A 25708-nucleotide genomic window follows, 5' to 3' on the forward strand; every position below is an offset into this window, starting at 1 on the left:
TATGAGTACAAAGAATGGAAATGAAAAGTATAACTCACTATGCTCTGAATTACGAGTATGTATGATACGTTAAAAGAAACGTGATAAAAACGTATATGATTTGTATAGAAAATGTATGTATGTACAGTATGTGAAATCGTATCTAAATAAATTGGAATTTACACCCATTGTGAGAATTAAGAAAACATAAACACTATTGCTTATTTATAGCATTGCAAGTGCAGATCCAGAGATAAAATGAGAAGTTGTGTTTTTCATGTGAGCTTTTGACTCATATCCAAGCCTTTGGATTTGGAAATCTGTGCTTGGCGAAGGGATGCGAACCCAACTTGTTTGCGCGTGTGACGGGCACTGACCTCGTAGCACACTTAGTCTGGTGGAGGCCGTGAGCTCTCCTGCCGAGCTGGAGGCGTGGCATTCGTAAATAGCCTCATCTCTGGGCGTCCGCAGAGGCTGGATTCTCAGGACTGAGCCAGACCCGTCGTCAAATTCAATTACCTGTGGAAAAAGGTATAATGTATAGTATTTTGCGTTCAAAGGTAGCGGCGTTAGACACTCGACAGCCATTCCTCTTGCTCACGCGTGATTTCTTCTGCTCGGGCTCAAGGTTTGTCTACAACCTACAGTATCATCTCGAGATAGAACGTACTGTTACCCTAGCATGTGTGCTAGTGGGAACATACCCTACGGTGTTTGTAGACTAGATATCATGTTGAGATGTGTGAAGTTGGAAATTGAAACTAATTAGTGTTCAAATGCAAGGAAGTTAAGTTTGGCATAGCTTGCTACTTGCAAACAATGAATATGTCAATGAGTAATCACAATTCTATTTAGGGTTCCAGACTACCGCAGAGGCGCCCCTAAAACCAACATTGGCCTCTCCCGTATTGACCAAAAGGGATCAGATGTCATTTTCATGCAATGTGTACGGGATATGTCAAATCTTTTGGTGGACTGGACTACTTGGATTAAAATGCCCTTGAATATGATTATTACATGCAATGTGAGAGATCAGGATTTTGAATTCTCAGAAGGCTTGACTAAAATCCAATAAATCAAAAATTCCCATAGTCACTCCCGATGGACAGGACGGGCTCAATGAGAAATAAACAGCAGGGTTAGATATTCCGGATTTAAAAAAAAATCTCTGTGATTTAATCACAAATAAGTAGGCACCAGTGAGGAAAATAAACTTATTATGGTTCGAAAGCGCCTTGACCTCTGAGTGATACTGATGGGCTGACAGAGGCAGGTTCAGCGTTTCCTTCTGAGGTTGACTTATGGGGGTAGCTAAGGTTAAAGCCTTTGGGAAACTAATAACCATCATATAAAAAAATCCCATATACTTGAGCTCAAATCATCAAGCAAAAGAGTGCAGCAGTCTTTTTACACTAATTGGCCACAAGACAGAGATTTAAAGTAAATAAATAAAATATATCTAAAACGTTTTGTGGTTGTACTGCATCGCATACTGAGAGTGTTCGTTATTTTTTTTTTTAATTTATTTTTTTACTATTATGGTTACCTTATTACATTACATGAGGGAGACAAAAATACTACAAACAATTAATCATTAGACCATTATAGTACTAGTATTGTATCTCATTATATTGTGCAGGTGTCTCATGTCCGATGAGGGTACTTTTTGGTATAGACCGACTGGGCTTAACAACTGAATTACAAAATTCTTCTGGCATGCTAATCTAATAACATTCCTTGTCTACTCTATATTTAATTGCATGGGTCACTGCTAAACACAACTGTATTTATTTTGGAGCGGACAAAACTACATATATTTATAATTTATGAGGCTTGTTGGCAGTGGAAATTTCTTCGAACGAGGCAAAAGTCTTTATGAATTTCCAAGTCCAGTTTGTGTTTGAGTCAATTAAAGCAAGCAAAATGTTGTTTATTCCTGTGCCCCATGAAAAAAAAACTACACCATTTTGAAAAAAATATTGTTCTCATTGGATGCAATATGTAAGAAAGAAGTTAATTGTCGACAATTGGAGCAGTGGGATCATACCTCAAATCTTTGGTTGCTGACTTTCTTGCCTTTCTTGTTCCACACAATTTTGGGCTGCGGGTCGCCGGCGGCCTGGCACACGAACGATGCCACTCCGCCTTGGACTCCTGTCTGGTCTTCTGGGGTTCGGGTAAATCGTGGAGGGGCTGTATTAAAAAAAACGACAAAGAGTCAAAACAAGTGTGGTATGGTGTATTTACATAGACACATCAATTAGTGTATTATTGTATTTTTAAAATGCATCCAGGCACCAAATATATTGACATAGCTAGTACTGGTGGCCATTATCTTTCATTTGCACATCTGCAGCACTTGTGTTTGAGTGACTGAGATAATAATAATAATAATAAACACAGGTGAAGGCCATTTAAATCAGCGCATGCAATGATTTAGTCACTTCCCCTACTTGAGATTTTAAAGATCCCATGAGTCTTGCAAATGAAAGAAGTTGGAAATTAGCTATTCTTTACAAGTGTTAACTGATCCCTGCCAAACAAAAGCTGTGTGTGTAATGTATGGGTGGCTTTGTGTCCGCAAGTGTCTTATTTATTTTTTTGTGTTCACGTCCACCGTGTTCCACTGTGTTCCACCGTGTTCCTCTCGCTGCCCCTGCACAACCAAAGAAGCTTAATATTTCTGTGCCATAAAGGATTTATGAAGACTTACTTCTGACATGACCACTAAAGCCCCCTCATTCTAGGGACGCCAACAATATCATAACCACTGCCTCGGCGGGATTGTGACATCACGACATCAAAAAGATTCGGCACGTCAGTTACGGCACGTCATCGGCCCGCTTGCCTAATGGCATTCCCGCCAAACCAGAAAATCCCTACTTAAGGGCTTAGTGCCAACTGCCCTGACAAAGGGAGAGGAATTGCTTTTTGCTGTTGAAAAAGAAGGAGGCAGAGTGGCTAAGCTTCGCAGAGAGTGTTGGAAGCGTGGGGAGGACAGAACAGGAGAATGACTGAGATAAAGGGAAAGATGAGTGGGACAGATGGAGAGGAGAATCAAGGCGGAGAGCGTCTGGCTACTACTACAAGTGGGAAGCCAGGGGAGGCAGAGAGAAAATGGCGAATGCCCAGTCACCTGGTGCAAATTCAACTACTGAACTTACATCCAGTTGCAGTTTACAACTCGGAGAACACAACAAGGATACAAACTGCGGCATTTTTGACTTCTGAATCTGCACATGCCCAAATTGTGTTCACAATTTCTCCTTTAAAAGTGAAATATTTATGAACCATCATGGGACTGATTTACTCAAATTTTTGCGAAAATGACTGGAGAACTTTTAAAATGTCACAAACAAAAATTATTGCCACATTTTGTCTTTTCATCATTGCAATATTGAAGCTTATGAATGATCTAAGGGCTGACTTGGGCCAATCACAAGAAGGAGTGACGCCATTTCACGTATGGCAAAACTCTGCATTTCTGTGTGTCGGGTCATTTCAGCATATGTTGGCAATTGATGCTGGCCTCTCTCTGAGCAGATTTGTTTAAATGCATTGTTTCCCAGGATGGACACATACACCCAATGGCCACTCACTCTGGACAAGTTAAAATGAACAAAGCAATGCTTGTAAATGGTTGATGGCTTTCCCACTGGTGTGATAGATTCATTTCTTGTTGCTTAATCTTTTGCGTCTTCCACTAACACTTCCCACTTCAACACTTCAAACTTTATTTGATGCTTTTGGCATTCTCCCAAATGGTCAATGGGGAAAACCATCAGAACGACCCAAACGGCAAAATCAAAACCCTATTTTCAATACAGTCTCCACCACTTCTACACCTGGTAGCAACAACTGCAATCTAATCTATTATTATTATCATTATTATTTCTTGTTCAGAGAATGTAGAACAACATAGGATTCCAACTTCTCCTAAGTACAGTACAATATTTTTTGTGTATAATGTCAGAGTAGAACTAATTTAGCAAAATGTTTATTAGTATGGTTCTAGATTTCTAGTATTGCTGAAAAAGATTGCTTTTCAAAAAAAAAGAAAAGAAGGAAATACATGCACAAATGGAGGCTGCAACAAATGATCAACTTGCATGATTCCATATACTGTAACTAATAGAAAGCAGACTTGATTAATGATTACATTAAGTACAGGAGATTAGTGTGGTTTCTGGAATAACAATTGCAGATTTCATCAACACAAAATGCTTTTTCCACTATGATTTCATTCTCAAATATTTGTCTTTCATCATACAAGCGCCATTAAGACGTCTCACTGGTCTTAAGGGAAATGACAAATCCATCGCTAATTCAAAATTCACCGACTCATCTAAAACAATACAACAGATTGACTCGGTGGCGGGCGGAAAAAAAACAAAAAACGGTTAGCTTGCAGCCCCAAGCAGCCTGCGCGCAAACTGCATTAATTTTCCCGCGATGCATGAGCGAGTGAGCCAATGTGCATGCTCCCATCTGAGAGGTAGTGAACGAGAGAGAAGAGAAAGGATGAGGAGCGGTAGAGTCGCCCTCTTAATCCTCTTGCTAATCTCTCCCCCACAAAACAAATGAAAAGTGTAAAGCCAGTCGAGGCATACTAAAAAGAACGGCAGATCTTTCAATTAATTTTTTATTTGACCCCCCCGCATCCCGCTCCCCTTCATTCAAATACTTGAGCTCATGTTTGATTGTTTGAGTCTCCCCTCAAAGGTTGCTTTTCTAAGAGCGTACGCCCGATTCTTCGTCACTCTTTCGTCTTCGCCGCTCCGCAGCTGCTACCTCTTTCATCCTCCTCCTCGTTACTCTTTCTTCATCTCCTCCCTCCATCTCCAGGGTGTTATGTAAGTCCTCCTGTCACACTGACTGACTTAATGAGGGGAGGGGGTGTTTAACCGTATGCTCTTCTCTTGTCTCAATTCACCCTTCCACTTTTACTTTCCTCCACCCCGCTCTTTGTTTAGTGTCGTCTTCATCTCCCTTCAGTTACCATCTTTTTCTCCCATTCTGTAGCCATCATGACTCGTGCCAAGCGATGGAATTTACAGTGTATGTGAAAGGGCTGCAGCTTTAATATTTCAGTGATGTTGAATGAGTAGTTGGCCTGACAAGCGTAAACTTGAAAGAGGAAGTTCGAGGTTTCGCAGCGAGTATGTCGGTATGACCCAAGATGGAAATGAGGGGGAAATTACTGAGTGGTACCGCAGCGAGAGATTTAGATGGAATTAGACGGTGCCAATCTTCCTCTCTTCGGTTGTGTGTGTGTCTGTGTGTGTGTGAGTGCGTGCACATGTGCGTATGTGCTCGATGGTCGGCTGGAGGGAGGATGGCCTACATAAAGGTCGGCATATAGTGGGATCTGATCTACACAGCAGATGGCAGGGATTACAGAGTCAGCTCCCTGCACTGGACAACTTTTTTAAGTAAAGATGTGTGATAAACCTTGATCCCAAGGTAGAAGTTTGTCATTTGCTCTCATTACTGAGTTGAAGGCCAAATACGAGGACTCTTGAGATAAACCCACATTTTTATGCTTTAAAAATCATCCAAAAGTAAGGGGGGTGGTTATGCATGGGTTTATGAAAAAGGAAAAGAAAATTGATCACAGTATCAAAGAGTTATGAAAAAAGGTGCACTCTGATTTCCTTGTGATATTTAATGTCTAATAATACACTTTCCCAAAGTTGGGCACTCTCGTAAATGATCAAGTCCACATTTTCCGCGAATGCTTTATGATGCAAAACCTCGCAAAAATACACAAAATGAGAGGGACCGTCTGTACTCACCCCGATCACAGACATGAACCTGCATTAGTCGGTGCTCAGTCCGTGTATTTTTACAAGATTTCGCTTCATTGTGCATTTGCCAAAAGGTGGGCGTCGTCATTGGCGAGAAGTGATGATTAACGGAAGGGCCCAGCTCTGCAAATTTCTATAAAATGTGGTGATTTTGTTATAATTCTCCCACGGAAATAAGTGCCAATTAGTATGTAGTTTGGTGAGTTGTATTTCCCCGGTTACTTCCTTCTTTATTCTCCATTGTTTGTGTATTTTCGAGAAGTTTGTTCAGTAAATGAATGTGTCATATGCAATACCTCCTCACAATAACATGACTTGTGCTGCTCACTAAGTATCATGATGACGTCGTGAGTGGATTTGTCCAAAAATGGGTAGTGGTGACGAAAATTGGAATAAACATGTTACCCAATGTTGTGTTGGGAACAGTCACATGCCCTACTACTTTTTAGACCCTAAAAATCATTTAATAATTATTTTGCACAGGCATCTTTATTATTGAAGTATCACATTTAACTGCAGATATGTTGAAGGACACTTGAAGATGGCAACATATTCAAACGGTTTATTGTATGTGTATTGAATGAGTTCAGATCACTCTAGAAATTGCCTACTGTATGCAGCCTTGTAACCTTTCCAAAATGGTTTATACAGTATTTTAAAAAGAATAACAAGTATTTATTTTTTCTAAAAAGAGCTCAGTGTTGTTCATTCGGTAATGTCATCATCATTGCTCTTTTTTTTTTTTTTTGTATGTGAGTGTGTATGTGAATGTGTATGTGCGTGTGAGTGTGTGTGCATTCGTTAGTTCACCAAAAACCCATTAAAAAAAATCCCATACCGTTCACCTAAACCGAACACCGCCGTCAGGAGACCCGAGGAAGGACCAAAGAAAACAAAGGAAAGTGAAATCCAGCACCGACCAGACACCACCCACCGGGCCACCAACCAGAGTATTTACTGCATCTAGTTTCTTCAGTGTTTCCCACACCATATTAATACTTGGGTGGGACACCCAAGAAAATCTATTAAAATATATTTAAAAAGTTGAAAAAAAAAACGTGTTGCCACCAGACATACTGCATGTAATGTTAGTTCGCCGTCACACACTTGTGGATTGTGAGGCTAGAGGAGACGTAGTAACAGGACTGAGACCCCCCCTTGCCGGAATTCACCCACTCAAATAGATCTCAAATCTGTAGGAAACACTGTTCTTGGCTTTGTTTTCAGGTCCTAGTGAACATCTGTAGAGGAAATATAGAATATATTAATGAGTACTATGTCTTGGTGTAAGTAATCAATTATCTATACTTTAATTGCGTCAATTTGTACGAATGTATTTAACTTTAAGTTTGCATTAACAAGGCAATGGACTAGAAATGTCTCGGGATTCCCTCAGCATAGCTGGATGAAGCGGTTAGGGAGACGGAAATCTGGGGTTCTCTGCTTTAATTGATTGATTGTTGCCCCGTCGATGGGCAGGAAGAAGCGGAATCCAATATTACGTTTCTAAACTGCAATAAAAACTAAATATAAATTTCTTGTGCTGGACAGTCACAATGCTTAATTGTCAAATGACAATCGGGGATATAGCTTCAATCGCTCTCGAAGTATCTTAAAAATACAGCTATTGCACTAAAGCTGAGTACTATGTGGAGTGGCTGTGCCTCACTTATAGCTATTTTTCTGTTGTTGTTTTTTTAATTCGGTAAACTGTGACAAATATAACATTTGGATAAACTCTCCGTGAGATAACCTGCATACTGCACAGGGACGATAAAGGTTCCACAGCGTAGCGGTTCCAAGAAGACCAGGAACAAGATTAAGCTAAGGGCAATGTGTATGAAGATAGTGTAGCTGGAAAACACTTTTTTTTGACTCAAAGGGCCACGGCTTGAGAGTCACAGATGGAAGCACAAAACCTGCAGGGTGTGTGATATAGCTTACAAGAACATGGATTTATTACTGAACATAAATAAATAAATGAACAACTAAGTAAGGATGGAAATGAAGATAAAGTTGAGTAAATTGAGAGGGGATCAAAGGAAGTGTTCCAACTATAGGGAGATTATTCTCCTCAGCATCTCATGGGAATGTTCACACCTCAATATTTGTTGGTCGTTGTGGTGATAGAACACTGGGCCAGCTTTCCACAATCATTAAGAAACTGCAGCAAGCCATATGGGAGTTCGCCCAATGTGCTTGCCAGGTGCTTAGTAGACCCTTGTGGTCCCTTGGAGGGTTCTGTGGGGGGTATTCCTCCCGGATGCCTCCCTGATGAGGTTGTCCATGCACCCAGCAGAAAAAGGACACTTCAGAGGGACTATTTGTTGCGGCTGGCTTGGCATTGCCCCAGTGACTATGTTTACATGCAGGCAATAACCCTTTTAAAACCCAAATATTGGTAATATTCGGGTTTTGAAAAGCCATGTAAACACACACAATAACCCAAATATGCTCTTATTCGGGTTTCTAAACCCCCCGAATAAGACCCCTTTGGTTACCCCTTTCATAACCAGAATGCCGGTTCATATAAACGCAATCGGAATACCGTGAAGGAACGGGGCATTTGGAGTAACAACTTGTACGCGCAGCGCCGTCCCACTCACTACACGGGCCTCGCTTGAATACATTGATGTCTCCGTGGCGTTTTTACGTTATATTGTGCCTTTATGGTGAAAATGCCACCGTTTGTGACACGCTAACTATTCATGCGGGAAAGACGTGACATAAGTCGTAATGCTTAAACAATGTTTATCTCCAGCTTGCAGTGTTCAAAAATACACGTCCGTGTAGGAACATTAGATGACACACACATAGTTCCGCTTGATCCAAACGAGTAAGTCCGTGCTTCTGGCATGTACCGACAAGAACCACACCTCTGGAGAGAGTTGAAACCGACTACTTTATGAGTGACATGAATATAATGTATTTTATTGACCGTTTAAAGTTAGAAGCGGAAATGACGTCTATTTCTGCCATGACGTCGTCCGTGCTTCGCCCCCTTACATCAGGTTATTCCAAACACCATTTATACGGGGGTAACTGTCAACTCGCGCATGTAAACGGGTTATTCCGATTGTTCTAGAAACCCAAATTCTGACCATAACGCAAATATTGCCTGCATGTAAACGTAGTGAGTGTCCTCACTTGAGGAATTGGAGAAGGTAACCAGGCTTCCCTCTGGGAATCCCTCATTAGACCTCCGTAGCCTTGACCCAGACATGGATAAGAAGGGGAACATGGATCAACTGACAGATGGATTATAAACTTTGATAGATGAAGGGCCAGATATACCACATGGTAATTAGAATTCTAGCCGACCTCAACACTGACTTAGGAAAAAGGGCAGATGGGTCGGATTGTTGATCACACACAAAGTCAGCTATGAAAACCACACAACAACCAAAGGCTTACCAATCAACACATAATGCGAAAATCTAAATGATTTTACTCACTGCATGTCTTAGTATCTCCTTAGTCTTAGTCTGCTAAATGTTGCAATTCATTTGCTCCCTGAGCCGGGTGGTTTCTTGTCCAAGTCACTTTGCAGATCTGACTCAAAAAGGTATAAAGCGGAAAGTCCTATCCGAACAAATCAGATCAATGGCCCCTGCAGCATAAAATCGACCCAAGCTGCCTGATCCAGTTTGTAACAAAGCTACAAATTGAACATTCGAACCGTCCGCTTTAGAGAATATAGTCAAGCATTTAATTTTCCCTCTAAGGAGGCGCTGCAGGGTCCAAACATTTACAGTTGCTAATCCCGAATGTATATAGTATGCTGGTTGTTACCGCTCACAGGTGGAATACTGGGTTATCCCTCACAGGATGAGGGGGATAATGGTTTATTGAACTGGTCGATATCAGGCACATTCTCACGTTTGGACAAGGTGCTTGTTGTTTCCCTTTTAAGTGGAATTTAAATAGCATTTGGGACTTGTTATGCCTCCGCCTTGGATGTTTTGATTCCATCTGAAAAGGCTGCTTTAGATGCAAGTGCAACTTGCCAAGCATCTGTGCCTGCACCCCATGTTTGTATGTGTGTGGGTTCTCGTCGATCGTTAAGCATGTAATGAGTCATTTACGAGCCTTGCCAGGGAAGATCCCGCTGCACTGTGCTGCGTGTGGTGGTGGGCGGTTAGCGGATGACTCCGCAAATGAGAAGTGAGTCAGGCTTGTCAGACAAGTTAAGGAACGAGGCCAAACGTGGAACTCGAGCCATGGCCATGATAGTGGGCCTCAAGAGTGGGCGGGAGGCTAGCCAGAAGCACAACATATTAACATCAAGCCGACACATTAAGAGCAAATTATCAGCTGCTCGCGTTCGTCCTAGAAATGAAATTGGATGGCTGGAGCCATTAAACACGGAGAGACAACTATTATCCCTCAGCACTGCTTAAATGCGTTTAAAAATATTTGCCAAAACAGGCTGTTTAGGCTGCAAAAACGAATTTATATAAAAGTAACAGCAAGAAAAATTGCAGTAATTTTATGATACATTTCAAATTAAAGATATTGTTGGAGAGTAAATCCCAGCTGTGTCTCAAACCAACGAAGATTACTTACTTTTAATACGATTAGTTTCAAATCTAAGTGTACTTGCTTGTTTGCCCGCATGTTGATACAACTTCCAGTTGATGTAACAATAATCACTTTAACAATACTATAAATAAAACAATCCTGCTATTGCTGGTGGTAATGCACATCTAATTAGCAGGCCACTTACCCGCTGCGACTGCCCCTGGGTCTGGCTAGTGCCGAATTAATCAGGGTTAATTTGTTAGAAACACAAGAGGAGGAATTAATCAAATGGGGTTTTCTTTTCCACTACACACATCATTAGAAACACACGGACTGGCCTGGGTGACTACTGGCTTCCATGAAGAAGAACAGAGGAGTTTGTGGTCAGAGCGCATTATTCACACATCAGCGGCCGGCTAAGCTAAGCTAACGCTAAGCAGGGCTCTTCCCAGAATGTTGCACCTGCTAAGATAACCGTAAGCTAGCATCAGTCAGTTTCTGTTACTCACGGCCGGACGCACGCCTGTGTTAGCTGCTAGCCGACACAGCAACTTTGCTGAAACCTGTTTTAAATATTTATGCTCGAGTTCTCAACATGGACTGTTCTTGTCTCTACCCAGTATGCCAGTTTTACATTCTTCTAATAATAAAACGCTACATGAATTAATGTTTGAAGTCTGATGTTTGAAGTCTGAATTAAATTATTTTACTTTTTAGTGGAAGTGAGGTTATAAAGCATAGTTATTAGTTTCATTTTGTACACAATGACAAATAAAGTTATATTCTATTCTATTCTATTTTAGAGAATGATTCAAATAGTTTTCTTGCTGTACAATATGACTAAAACACTTTTTAGTGGAATTATATAACTGTGAAACCATTTTATGGAACTAATGTGGCTATTTTTTAGCATTAATGTCAAACTTTTGTCCATTAAGTTACATATATAAATGCAATCTGTAATGTGATACGAAACACACCTTCAGTTTGTGATTATCGCAAGATTTCCTACTTAGTTTGGCATATTTCGTATTACATAAACATATTCCAGCTTTTTTTGCAACATAAATAGGTAATACACATCAATCACAGAAACACTGGACAAACATGTATGGCAAGTGTTTCACACCCCCCATCTAATCCCTGAGGGCATGACCCAATGATCTGTGTGGCCCCGATAGTCTTCATCTATCAGCCATGAGGATGCTTGCACGTAACAAGATACTTATTGCAATCTAATCTCTTGTCTACTGGAACGACACGTGTTCATGTATGGAGTACTCCAAATATACTCACAAGAACGCAATCATATGTCATTAAGCACTACAACACCCAACAGAGAGCATTCTGTGATGGGGCTACATTGACATGATGTAATTTGGTTGATATATTAATTAATGTTTTTATGCATTCTAGTATTTAACTATTTTTTACAGTTTTATGGCTGTTTGAATGTAAAAAATGTTAGTAAAGACATTACCTACAGAATTTATGAACTTGCCAGTTTGAGCCGCTGATATAAAAAATGGTTTATGTCTCGAAATGGACTGTGCCAAACCTTACAGGTTCAGGTTCCACTTGTATTCCATGCAAGTTATTACAGTCAGCACTAGCCTACATTCTACCCACATACTTCCATGGCTCTTCTGTTGTAAATCAGACCACTGAACAAAGTGCTTGAGGGATAACAGAGTCACAAACTCACAGGCCACCTCAGAAGGCTCCTGTCAAAGCAGCTATTATTTGCTGCTTCGCTCCAGGGCTCCTCAGCTTTGGCAGGTAATGGTTCAGTCACTGTGGACAACTGACCCCGAAACCTTTCAGCTCCCGGTCAACCACCACGTCACAGAGTTCTGGCAGTCTGCTTGAATGTTGACAGGTCAATCAGCCACTACGAGTGCAAAATGTAGTTCGTCAATGAACCCAGATCTACTGTTTATGGAAAACAATGTAAGATGTGTAGTACATATAAAATATAAGATGTAGAAAATTGGAGTGGACCGGTCTGGTTCAAGTCGTGATTGTGATAAATAACATTAAAAAACAAAAAACCGTAAGAAATGTTTGGGGTATGCTTTCTTGTGAAGCAGTTATTCAGTTTTGGTGAGAATCACGATAAAACGGTGAATACCACAAGAATTTACTTCCACTTTTAGTCATTGCAGTCCACTTGACCATGATGGCCTGTTCTAGTCATCCACATGCTGTACAAATACACACATATTATATGTCTATGATAGTGCATTCAGAAGGTTCAATAACAGTGTGTGAATTTAATATCCTCTCTGGGAGTACTAAAGGGTTGTTCTTCTATTGAATCACAAAAACTGCGTTTCACACCGTTAAAAATTATGCCACATGTTTTGCTTTGAAAAGGCACAGTCTGCTTACTAAAGCACTTGACAATATTTTGCAATGACTCAATAGGGGACATTTTCTCTCACATTTCCAGCCAGTCTGTCTAAAGTAGCACAACAGGTTGGTTGTGATGCAAAAATCGGGTCAGAAGAAATAAAATTGTGTCCATTGCAGTCGTTTGCCTGAACGACAGACGGAGAGATGGCGTTTCTCACAAAGGGCATGTCGCCGCGTACATGGTGCAGTGGCCTAGTTTGCGACAGGATCAGGGCATTACTCTTAATCCACCAGATAGATGACATTTGCATACACGCGCCGAAAAACCGCACTGAGAAATCCAAAATGGTGGCAAGTGAAAGGCTGAAAGTAAAATGAGCAAATGTGAAGAGCCGAAAAATAATTGTATAGATACGTTCCAACGTGCAATTCCCTATGTGTAGATGTTGCCGTGTCATGCAACGTTTCTACAGGATGCACTTCCATCTGATTGCATTTTAATACCCTTAGTCCATGAGCGTATATCAGTACAGCTTGTGAAGCAAGCATGATGCGGCGCTGGCAAAGGTGAGCAAAAGATTAAGATCACACAACGAAAAAAAAAACGGTATATCGTATTCTATTCATTTTACATTACATTGGAAATTTTGACAGGGAGCATTTAAGACTTGAAAAACATGTCGACACAAGCATCCCGGCAGTGACAGTCTATGCCTCAACTCACAACACAGCCTCAGAGCCCCCGCTGTTGATATTAAAGAAGGCATCGCACGTCATACACAGTGAGATTAAAGAGATGGGAGAAACCCCCAACCCTCCGTCTTTCCTATCTCAGCACATTATGACGATGTGACAAAAAGCCAGTAAAGAGTACTGAAGAAAGTCAAGGCCAATGATAAGCGGGTTAGAGGAAAAGGAAAGGAGGAGACCCAACACAAAAGCTTCCCGCCTTGCTAGAATCTCTTGTCGCCCTTGCGGAAGACGTCTGGGACCATCATCGTTTTGATGGATGACTGGAGTGCTACAGGCCGACCCGGCAACTTACACATGGGACGAAAGGGCAGCAGGCTGAGAGGAAAACAAGAGTGCTTGTTGATGGGTGTGCTTTTACTGTGATCTGGTTGGCCAGGCAATCCCATCACTGCCTCCAGTCCAGTTTTTTATGTGACAAAAAAAAGGTGAGGCATCAACCCCTTAGGTAAACTACATAAAAGAAAAAACGGACTCTCATAGATGAATTTCCTTTTTTAAAACTTGCATTGTTGATAAACAGAGGTAGGCGTGCCAATGAATTTTGAGCGTTCGCCGTCCGGCAATTGTCAACAGTCGGGACACCCGTCATCGTCAATCCGTCAATATTTCAAGCCAAACCAAACTGTAACGTTACCACGTTATTTTAACCAGGCTTCCGTCATTGCTAAACTACAGCCGCTATTTTAGGACAGACAGTAAATTTCATGGAAGAAGTCCGACAGTTGTCAGTCCGTCAATCCGCCAATTTTAACCACGCTTCCATCAATCATGCTAAATGACATTTTGTTATGTTACTATTCTTTACCTCTCTAATGTCACCACGCATTGTGCACACGGTCGTAATTTGCCAGGAATATTGACGCACACGGCCAACGGACTAAATACGTTTCCTTTAGGACCCCTTAGCTGTTCAATAACCTGCCTGTTGTAAAATGGCGCACCAAAGAGCCCCTTAGCTGTCTAACAACTTGCCTGATGTAAATAAACTAACTGAGTTGGCATAGACGTAGCAATAACGAGTAATTTACAACCGGGAAAAAAATAACATTATTATCGTGGTCTGTAGTCGCCCGAGCTCTACAACACGGCCAGCTATCAGTATAGATAGAGCCAGAAGAGAGATAGCTTGGAGAATGGTGTGTGAGGAAGTTAGCATACCTGGTAAGTGTGGTAAGTCTACATTTGTTTACTGAACGAGAAACAGAATGGTTCGGCCCCAGTCGCAGGAAAGAAGTGGAAAAAGACTGTGGTGCGTTAGCCAAATGGGAGTCTGTCAATGTTTTGTCATTCGTTAGTGAAATCTTTGACAGACTAAGAAGGTCCGTTGGTACTGACCCGGTTATGATTACCTTGACGGACCAAAAAAAAACAAAACACTTGCCACAATGCTTAATCCGTCAATTTTTCGAAGTTTCCCATCATTCGTTAATCGTCAACAAAACGAGCAGCCACCATTGACAGATTGACGGACCGTCCGTCAATATTTACGGAATGCCCACCTCTGGATACCAGAGGCATAATGGCATGCATTAAGTAATCATTTGTGATTCACTATAAAACCTGATTATTAGTTAAATGGAATTGTACTGTATATTGTATTGGCTAGCATACATTGCACTCACTGATTACACATGGGTTACAGCACGGTTTGTAACACGGGTCACAAGAATAGCAATAGTATTATTATAATTATGACATATAATGTAAGAATAATCAAATACACCTTTTCACTACTGTGCCATCTACAGAACTGGTGGGGCACTGTCCGACTTGCCCCAAAATGCCACTTCTCCAGCCTGTCGTTTGTTTGTGCCTGTGTTTCAGTGCAATTGATGATTTAGCGCACCACAAGCTTAACGCTAGGCTGCATTTCCTTTTAACAAACCCAAACATGGATGTATTTATGTAGATATTTATATATATAACTATTATCCCATGGTATAATTACACTAGCTTTACTATAGGCACCATTATTCCTGATGTCGGGTTAATTCCCAGATGTTCACTCGTCCATTTCTCTCTCCCCTCACTGTCTTCTACATCATCCCCAACCCCCACCTCCCCTCCTATTATATATTTTAAGCGTCCCTCACTCCGTCCTTACATTTTTTCTCATCCGCGGTCTCAACCCAAATCAGTCAATCCATTTCATCACTAATGTTAGGAGAGAGGAATCCTCACAGCTAATCTTCAACCTGACATGCTGACATCGTGTCTATCAAAGTGTCGCCTGTAGGCAATGCATGTTTTCAAGCAGTGCATCTCCTTTTCCAATTGCTTTCGTTTTGTAACACGTGTACTCCACGGGATACGGGGGCGCTCATTTCAGGGACCTTTAAAACATTGTCAATCTTTTTTTTATTTTTTATTTTTTTTTATAAATATGTATGTACAAATGAATGAATAGCAGTTTAATTGGAATTTAATCACATTTCCTAATTAAAATCGGAAAGTATATTTTTGAAGCTAGCACTTCTTCTACAGTATAAGTTGCCCATAATGTTTGTCCAAAACCTTTCCCTTATTTCATAAATATCTACCACTTTACACCTTTGTCAGCTCTTTATTGTAAGGTGTCATGCTGTTGGGGACATTAAATAGTTACATGTTTAAAAAACCACTACATCATTATATATAATTTTAGGAATGCCACTTTTTTTGTCCGATATTTTTTACAAGCATTCTCTCTTAGGGCCCCGTTTGTAGACATAACACAAATTGTGACCCAAGTCCTTCCTTTCTGATGCAGATGATAATTCACTGATGTGCCACAGTATAGCGCCAACTACAGGCAAGGAGGACTCACTCGATGTCAGAGTTTTTTGGTATCGTGGCTGGTATCAGCAGTCGACAAAAGTTGCCGATACCTTGAAATAAGGCTGGTATCGGTAGTCGCCTATCCTTAAAGGGATACTTTACTAATTTTCCCATTTTTAACAGTAAAAAGTTAATATTTCGTTAATAAAGAATTTGATAACTTCATTGTTTTTTATGTACAATTAACACCTTTAACAGGCATTCTGCCACTTGCTGTTGACTGAAAATGACACCACATGCGTTGAGGGCTCAGGTAACAACCAATGACGGCTCAACTTGTAAACGTTAGGTAAGCCGTGATTGGTTGCTACCTGATCCCTCAACACATGTGATGCCATTTTCAGTTGACAGCAAGTGGCAAAATGCTTTTTAAAGATGTTAATTGCACATGAAAAATAATGACGTTATCAAATTCAGACAGAATATTAACAATATTAATATTTTTTCTGGAAATGGCAAAATTAGTAAAGTATCCCTTTAACACATTTGTAACATTAGACGCTACATATAATAATGGAATGAAAGTCCAACTTTTTCAGAGCCCTGAAGTACTGATAAACATTTATGCATCTTGACAAAATTTTGTTTTGATTTTATCAAAAAATTCATATTTTGAACAAAATGTGCAAATCAAGTGTATGTAAAACTGTGGCCATGTGCAGATGATTACATTTGAGGATAATCTTTGTGCTGGGAGATGAATAACTTGGTTACTTGAGATTACGTTTTAACATCACATCCTAATACTTGAACATGGAAAGATGCATGAAACTAATAACTGGGTTGCCTGGGAAAAAAAATAAATAAAAAAGCATGTTGGTTGTACACGAGCAGGCATATTTGCCACAGGCCCGGATCTCTCACAAACACACACAGCATCACCGCAATCACACAAGCAGCGGCGAAATTATCTGATCTGCCATATGTGGTCTGCCTAACCATGCCAAGTAATACTGGGATGGACAAAAACAGCTGGCCTTGCGTCAAGCCTGCTTGCCAACACATACAGATAAAACACACACTTGAATAGCGCAGACGCAATATCAGAAGAAAACGCGTGTATTCGGGCCGGATTCATACATATGAATTTGACAGGCTGTATCTGCGAGCCAACATCGGGATGTGTTGTGATATGAATGAGAGAGCACTCACAGTCGGCATCGGCGAGGAAGAGGAAACTGAGGAGGAGCAGACCCGGACTGGCAGAGTGCATTGTGGGATATGTCGACACATGCATGCTGTATCCTCCGTGAGCTCACTGCCTCACTGTACAACAGGACGATGGAGACGAGTCCTCACAACCTGCACGGGACAGAAACAAAGGAGAGAATGCACTCATTAGGATTCTTTTTGAAAGGCCAAATTTTGACAAGGAGAGAGCGCACACACTTTGGAATATGTGTGATTTCCCTCTAGGCCTCACACTCCAGTTATGCAGCTGCCTTCCTCATCGCACTTTATCAGGACCTTACATTGCCTGAGGTGTGTGCATGCCTGCGTGCGTGCGTGTGTGTTTGCAAAATAGCCGCTGAACTTCAACCAACAGCCAACATTCGGCTTCGAAACATCACTCATCCAGTTTCCTTGCTCGCAAAAGCCTCAATTTGTCTGTGGCAGTTTTACCAGCTTCACAAGCGGCACAACAGACCACATTTCGGTCAAAACAATGTGATTGATGAAAAGGAACAGAGGATGCGGAGTGGGAGGGACGCGCGATGGCAAGGAGACAGATTATGTTGCACACAATTGTTCCTCATACTCTAAGCAGTGTCCGCTTTTTTTTAAATCATCCTTTTCATCACACAAGTCCATCTTCCATGTTGCTCTAGCCTTTCCCGCATCACATATTTAAACGTACAGCGTAAAAAAAGAAGTGATATAACAGAATTTTACTTTTAATTTTACCGTTTTTTCTTCATTTTAAAATATTATTAAATTTACAAAAATAAACTGATTTTACATGTCACATGTAAAAATAAAATGAAATCACTGTAACAGTAAAAACACATTATTTATTTTCTTTTACAAAAAAAAACTCCATTAGAAATACATATAATGATTGTTAAAATATGTTAACAAATGTATCGTAATTTCACAAATATTTGTCTGTTATTTAATGGAATAAAATGTAAAATTCTACCTTAAAACCCTAAAAAAAAGAAAAAAAACTTTTAGATTTACTAAGAAATAAACAGTAAAAATTTGTAATTTTACCATAATTTCTTTGTGAATTGACTTTAAAAAAAAAGTGAAAATAACTACAATTTCTGTAATGCCCTAGATGGTAGCATTTATTGTTTTAACATTTATTTTGAAAGGACATCTAATGAGATATAGGTAAAGGGGGGGAAATTGAGAGGGTGAATAATACGCAAAGCAAAGAATTGGACTTATGGCTGCTGAGGCATCAGCACTGTCTACCAAGTATACATTTCATGAGATCTAAAATGCTAAACAACAGAGGCAGCGTGGTTCAGTGGTAGAGTGGTCGTCTGGTTCCCTAAAGGTTGTGGTTTTGATTCACGTTCATGTTGAAGTATCCTTGACCAAAATACTGAACTCCTAATGCTGTGTCATCAGAAGGTGAATGAAATCAAAATGTAAAGTGGTTTGAGAGCCTTGTAAGGTGGAAAAATGCTATATAAATGAATTACCCTAACAGTAAACTGTTGCCATTTTAAACCCAATATCTAGTTTTTCAACAGTTATTGGCCATGTTGAAATATTACATACAATCTTGTTAAAATTACAGTTAAAAACTGCACTTTAATTATCAAAAAACTGTGTAATTTTGTTATTTCACAGTATTTTTCTGGCGCCCCAGCTGCTAGAAAATAACTTTCTTTTTTTAAAAATGTTTTTTTATTTTATGCATGCGATGCTCTCTAAATCATCCCTCAGTCAGTCAGTCTGCGTGTTTGTCTGTCCGCTCTCAGCAAAGTCGCCCGCGACTGTCTGGCATCAGTCGAGACGGGCGACGTCTTGAGTGTCAGAAAACTCACAGCTCAAATCGCATGACACGATGCAACATGACGGATGAGTGTTCCTCTCCAAAAGACGACAGCATTGAAGTGAGAGTCAGACAGCGTGAGCAAAAAAAAGAAACAAAAAAGCTTGATGTATGCATGTTTATGCACCCCCCCCCCCCACAGTAAAGTTTTTTTATGACCATGTTGTTGTTTGCACTGAACTGTAACAATTCGGTTGTCTCTCACGGCACACCTGCATGCAACACAATCTGAACACTTGAGTTTCGCACACTTTTTGGGAACGCGTATCCAAAAGCGGCCATCATCTCTAGCTGCAGAAACAGCAACAGCGCTCTAAATTCTATCCCCTCCTCTACAAGCTTTCTGATTAAAAAAGAGAGACAAGGGGGCAGGGAAGAGATCAGAGCAGGAGCCTAAATCTCTCGAGCTCCCTGCAAGCCAAAGCAGCAAACTACTAAACCCACCCTGCATTTTCCATTAGGTTTGCTCTGAAACAATTGCTTTGGGATAACCTCGATCCCCACCTACACAGATTGAGTCATCCTGGATTGTAGTACTACTACACTACAACAGCAAATTATGATGGTGCATGGTCACAGACATGCATTTGTGTTTCGTTATTATTAGCCAGAACAGCGTGTTATTAGATTGTTTGCCCAGCACAACCAGGCAAGATGAAACTTACAAAGAACGTATCGGGACATTTTGGACTTTTAGGCTGTAGGTTTTGTCTAGAAATGAGATTGGATCTAAAAATAAATTCAGATTTGTTGTGTGATGACATTTTAATGACTAGCGGTATGTTAGCAATTAATAAAGCATCAGTAGCCTATTAGGGCAGGGAAAAAATTTTCAGCTAACTTAATTGAGTCGACCACAATTTCTGCCTAAAAACTATACCATATTATTACACAAGATTCATTTTTAAGTACTTTAATTTGATCAACAGTCGGCAGTGTGCCTTGTAATCCAGAGTGCCTTATGTATGGCTGTTGTCTTTCAGAACATCATCTTTAATTAAAATTCCTTTCCATTATGTTCGCATCCATTTTTTTTTTGCCATGTGTATGTCAATCACACAGTTGTCATGGCGATTCATATGATAAACCCATTAAAATTTAACTGTTAAATTCCTACCTATTTACTTGCAAATGCACGTTTTCGTTCTCATTCGCATCGACTGGAACTTGAACTACATCCTACTTTCGTTTCTAAGAATCATGGGAAATGTAGTCCTATTATCCACTGCGGTGGCCACTCGCCGGTCGATGAAGGTTGACTAGAAATTAAATTTGGTAAAATTTATTGTACACATCATTGTCAGCAAAATTGTAGCATCCCGGGTTTTAATTTGGAAAATCTGGTCACCCTAAACATATACAGTACAATTAAAATGCGCCTTATAACCTGTTGATAAATATTGCGCCTAATAATACCCAATGGTCCAAAAAATAGATGAATTAAGAATTTTAAAACAATATTTGTGATGCCCAGAACCGATGTTTGTCCACTTGTGTTGTTTCCACGTGGACACTTGTTGCTGACGGATGCACTCCAGCAACAAATGTTTTCGGTTGTTTTAAACTAAAACTTAAAACTTTTGTTTTTTCTTAACTCATTAGCTAATGTAATAATATATCATATATCCATTGTAGTTGTAACGCATTCTTGGGCGATCACCCAGATAATCGACCAGTTCTAAAAAGAAAAAAAAAAGAAAAAAAGATGATGATATTGAAATGATAGTCGAATGTTGTTGGTAATAATTGTTAGGTAATCACATAATGCTGTCATGCTACATTATAATAAAAACAAGGTACTGTAATTTAAGTAATATACAATACAATATTCATGTAATAATATTAGTAAAGAAAAAGCTAGTTGAAAATGTGTTGTTTCCAAGTTTCCAAAATAACTTTTCAGAAGTAAACCCAACACAAACAATTCCATGGAATAAATGCCAAGCTATTCTTTGATTATACACTGTCATTTGTATATTTTCTCTAATTACAGTCACCATTATCTTCTGCAAAATGAAAGCCGACAGTACAAAAGACCAACCGACGTCTCACTGTTTGTGTGTGTTGCCACTAATCACGCCGGCTGATTTAATGTCACTGGAAAAGTCTGCATTATTTAGTATCTCACTTCACAGCGTGTCACGTTAATTAAAGAGCTTGAGATAACAGAGGGCGAGAGACAAATGGAAAAGAGGGAGAGAGAGAGCGTGAAATGGCAAACGGGCACACAGAGAGGCAATGCGAGCTTGAAAGGGGACAGAAAAAAGAAGAAAAGTGAGTCGGCCAGGTAGTGGCCAGATGGTAGTCTGTGTGGTTGTTGTTGTTGTTCATGACGAGGACGCCCAACAGAAAGCCTCCCGCTGCGTTTGAGCTTGCGGATCGCGGTCGCAGTCAACCATTCACTTACATTGGTCCTTATCGCTCAATTATACACACTGTCTGTCTGGCGGAGCCTGCAGCCATCAGTCACACTTATCTATGCGATGGCTTGTGACAGAACAAAGACTGGCTCAATGACAGCTAGATACGTGGTGAGAGGAGAAATAGGAGAGCCAGATGAGAGAATGCAGTGCAAAAAGTAAGACGAGCAACATTAAAACTAATGGAAAGTGCTTGTGAAAATGAAATCCTTTTGATTATTGCGTGTAACGCGAATGCCCAATTACCACGGCTGTCCGATGATGGCCTCGTCAGTCTTCTCTGTGTTTATGACAGAGCTGTTGACTGTGCAGCTAAGCAACCAATGAAAACATAATTTTGAACACCGTGTTCTAAAACATGTTTTTGTTTCATATCTCTACATTTGGCGTACATGCACATGAGATTACGCATTCCCCATTAACTATCATGGGGGGAGTAGAATTAGAGTCAATTTTCGAGCAGAACAAAGTGTTTTCAGCAGATGACTGACAAACTCTTCACTCGCAGCCATTTTCACTGAAGCAACCCCCTTCGCTCCCGGCTGTTTTACTGGATTTTGACTGATTTCGCAAGGCCCACATAATATTGTGTTCTATTGCTTTAAATACATGGAAACTACCAAATGAAAGATTAGAGTCTCTTCTTTCATCAGGAAAAAGAAGAAGTATATTTGTATGTTTCCGTTTCAACAATATTCACATTCCTGGTGAAAAGAGCTTGTTGCAACATGGCCCTCCCTGGCTGATCTCTTATACTCTGCTGCCACCTGCTGCTTTTTGTGTGTAATAACTACCATTGCTTTAAGCCACCTCTTCATGTCAGAAGCTGCATCAAAGCCTTCTGTATGCTCTTGCATCAAATAAATACATTTAAAAACAACAACAAAAACGTGTAAATACGTTTTTGGGAGTGAATGACCAAATATAAAAAAAACATGTTTACACATTTTTGGGTATGAATGAGTTAAGGTGATTTCAATGTAAACTACTGTTACATAGGTCAATGCTTAGATAACATTATATGTTGGTTAACCTTCGGTATACTATAATGTAAGTATTCATTTTCATAGGAATCCCATCCATCATTTTCAAGACCATGCATCCCGGCTAGCTAACATTTAAGTTCTCTTTTTTGAATGAATAGTGTCAAATAAAGACAGACCGAATCAGAAAGTCAGAATCTACATTCAGATGTAACTGTTATTTCGTGGAAAGTGCTTATGTTGTTAACATGGATCTGATTTCAATTAGGCAATGGTTTGGATTTATCACTGAAAATCCCCCTTAACGTCGGCATCATTTTCTTTTCATATGCTGTTAAGATCCAAGATCACTGATTTTGCTTGTAACCAGTCACAAGCTGCTTTTATATGCACCAAACCCACAGCATATTAGATTCAGTTTTCCGTTTACAGGTGCAAGATTACAGTAACATAAGCGCAATTAAAAACAAATTTAGAGAAGAAACTGAAGAGAGGATTGTGAAGAAAAAGAAAGGGCGGGTTGATGATTGGAAGCAGCGAGGGACCAGACTGGGAAAGCGACGGCGCCGTGCAGCTGCAACGGAGGCTGACAAAGATAGAGACAGACAAAAGGCCGATCCTGAAAAGCGTAGCTCAAGGCCAAGTGTGCACCGCGGAAAAACAACACTCAGCATCATAATTTGATTTGCTATTGCAAAGCAGAGACAGCGAATGCAATTAGACACACTTATTAACTTACGCTATTCGCCATGTTGGAACAGTGGCTGACTGACAGAAATGTCAATGTGGTGACAACTTGGATTTGTTGCATCACAATAGGAAACAGGAAGTCTTTGGGCCCGACCTTTCGTTAAAAAGTGAGTGAATATTTACTGTATTTGTTCACCATGATTTTGCAGAAGCGAGAATTAAGCATTATTCATGAGAAGAGCAGCGTAGGCGGTAGAATAGGTCATGCTTTTTAGTCAGCAATTGTTTTCTTGTGGATTTATTTATGTATAGGGGATTTAAGAGGCAATTATTTTATTTATTTTATTTTATTTTACAAATTTCACCAAAATGCATGAATTGTATGACTTCATTTATCCTTTTTTTTTTTTAGCATTAGGTATTACATTTTTCATTCTTTAATTTCGGTAGTACTAACACTTCTTCTTCTTTTTTTTCCTTTCAACCCACTGGTGATTTCTGCACTGCAATTTACAGCCCTAAAGAGCAACAAGGATGAACTTTAAATAACGTACATTTTTCGCGTGTTAAAATGTGAAAGCAATTGTTTTTGGATCATCAACTTCACGCAAAAGATACCACTGATGGATAGCACATATACGTCCGTGCACTCATGATCGCTGATAACCTGTCATCTCCCCTGACGCGCACACTCACACACTCAGAGAGACTTGGAGCAGCCCCCGAGCGAGTCAAGAGCAAATCATTGATCTTTGGAGGCACACAAGCCAATGTCAAAGTCTGTGGGGATGTCAGCTGATTACATCACCCTGTGACAGCTTTTAATTGCCTCCATGCAGGGGTGACTTACCTTCCCTTTGCACCCACAGCAAGGACCACTGCATTGCTCTCGTACCCTCAGGTGAGTTGAATTGGCAGGTAGAAAAAGAATGTCTCGCTGGTTGGTCAAATAGGCTTCCTCTTTAAAAAAAAATATAACAATATCGAGAGGATGGGTCTGACCACTATGTAGACCGGAAGAGAACAATTTCATTCTCAGCATGGATCGTTAGTTAACATCATTTCAAAAGTTACCTATGCCATGCCAAGTTGTAGTGTATATTAAAGCGTGTCGTGATTTAAAGGGCTTGTCAGGAAAGTGTTGTTTGTTTTGACTGCCACGGCATCAAACACCCAATCTATAATGTATGATAATGCATTCTCTCTCATCACAGCTAGTGGGAGAAGAAGAAAAAAAAAGCAGCAGCAGTGATTACATTCAGATTTTGCTGGCTTCACTTGACACCTGAGGTGCACAAAATCACTTTAAAGCTATACTCAAGAGTAATCTGACCTTCAGAAATGAGCTCTAGTTAGCTTGTAATGCTGCCGTAGGACAGCATCATTAGCTCAGCGTTCGACTTATTCAAGGTGCATGCGCATAAAAAGGGCACGCATTTGTTTGTACACGCAACCAGATGTGGAAGCTGATCTCAACCAAGATTGTGTTTGTCAAAAGCGCTAAATTGCAGCACACTTCATTTTGCGTGTTGTGGGAGGAGTATATACAAAACTGATGCTATGTGCAATATGATTGATCAAACCTGAGGCAAATTGTATTTCATGTAGTTGCTGGCTGCCCAAAATTCATGGAAAAATCAATTTTGTCTTCCAATTCCATCACTTCAAATTCCATTTAACGCATAGAGTGCTCTTCCAGATTTTTCCATGGTAAACCATCAGAGCTACCTAAAGCACAACCCTCTCTTTTGATGTCTCCACTACCTGTCGCCTGTTGCCAACAGCGTGCGTCATCTTGTTAAGAGTGAGTGAACATGTCATTTATTTAGTTGGGATCACCATCAACACGACAACAGCCTTGCAATCTCTTGGAGTGAACACCTGATTTAGCGCCAACATTGGCAATTCAGGCCCTGAGTGGTCCATAACAATGATTTACAACTTAAATTGGATATTTGACATTGCAAAAATCACATATAACACCACAAAAATGCCACAAACAGTAAGTAGTGTACAATCCTCCATTTCCCCCACATTTTTTTCTTACTCTGTGTGAAATCTGGGTCTGTTCTCTATCTATCTATCTATCTATCTATCTATCTATCTGTCTGTCTGTCTATCTGTCTGTCTGTCTGTCTGTCTATCTATCTATCTATCTATCTATCTATCTATCTATCTATCTATCTATCTATCTATCTATCTATCTATCTATCTATCTGTCTGTCTGTCTGTCTGTCTGTCTGTCTGTCTATCTATCTATCTATCTATCTATCTATCTATCCATCCATCTATCCATCCATCCATCCATCCATCCATCCATCCATCCATCCATCCATCCATCCATCCATCCATCCACCTTCTTACCTACCTGCC

The 25708-nt window shown here is 40.1% G+C and overlaps 1 protein-coding gene across 26 annotated transcripts in view; it reads right to left on the reverse strand.

Annotated features, from left to right (window-relative positions):
- The window catches only part of LOC147169749 (receptor-type tyrosine-protein phosphatase delta-like), a 192452-nt gene that overhangs the window by 58953 nt on the left and 107791 nt on the right, over positions 1-25708 (reverse strand). For all 26 annotated transcript variants that reach the window (XM_086082825.1, XM_086082812.1, XM_086082827.1 and 23 more), the window contains 3 exons: positions 17385-17534; positions 2027-2172; positions 357-498 (listed from right to left, as the gene is read on the reverse strand). In XM_086082825.1, coding sequence (XP_085938951.1) covers positions 357-498; positions 2027-2172; positions 17385-17469 — 373 coding nt within the window. In that variant the 5' untranslated portion in view covers positions 17470-17534. The remainder of the gene's footprint in view (positions 1-356; positions 499-2026; positions 2173-17384; positions 17535-25708) is intronic.

Source organism: Leptonotus elevatus, chromosome 8, assembly GCF_054856555.1.
Source record: "Leptonotus elevatus isolate MCC_2025b chromosome 8, RoL_Lele_1.0, whole genome shotgun sequence".
Taxonomy (NCBI): domain Eukaryota; kingdom Metazoa; phylum Chordata; class Actinopteri; order Syngnathiformes; family Syngnathidae; genus Leptonotus; species Leptonotus elevatus.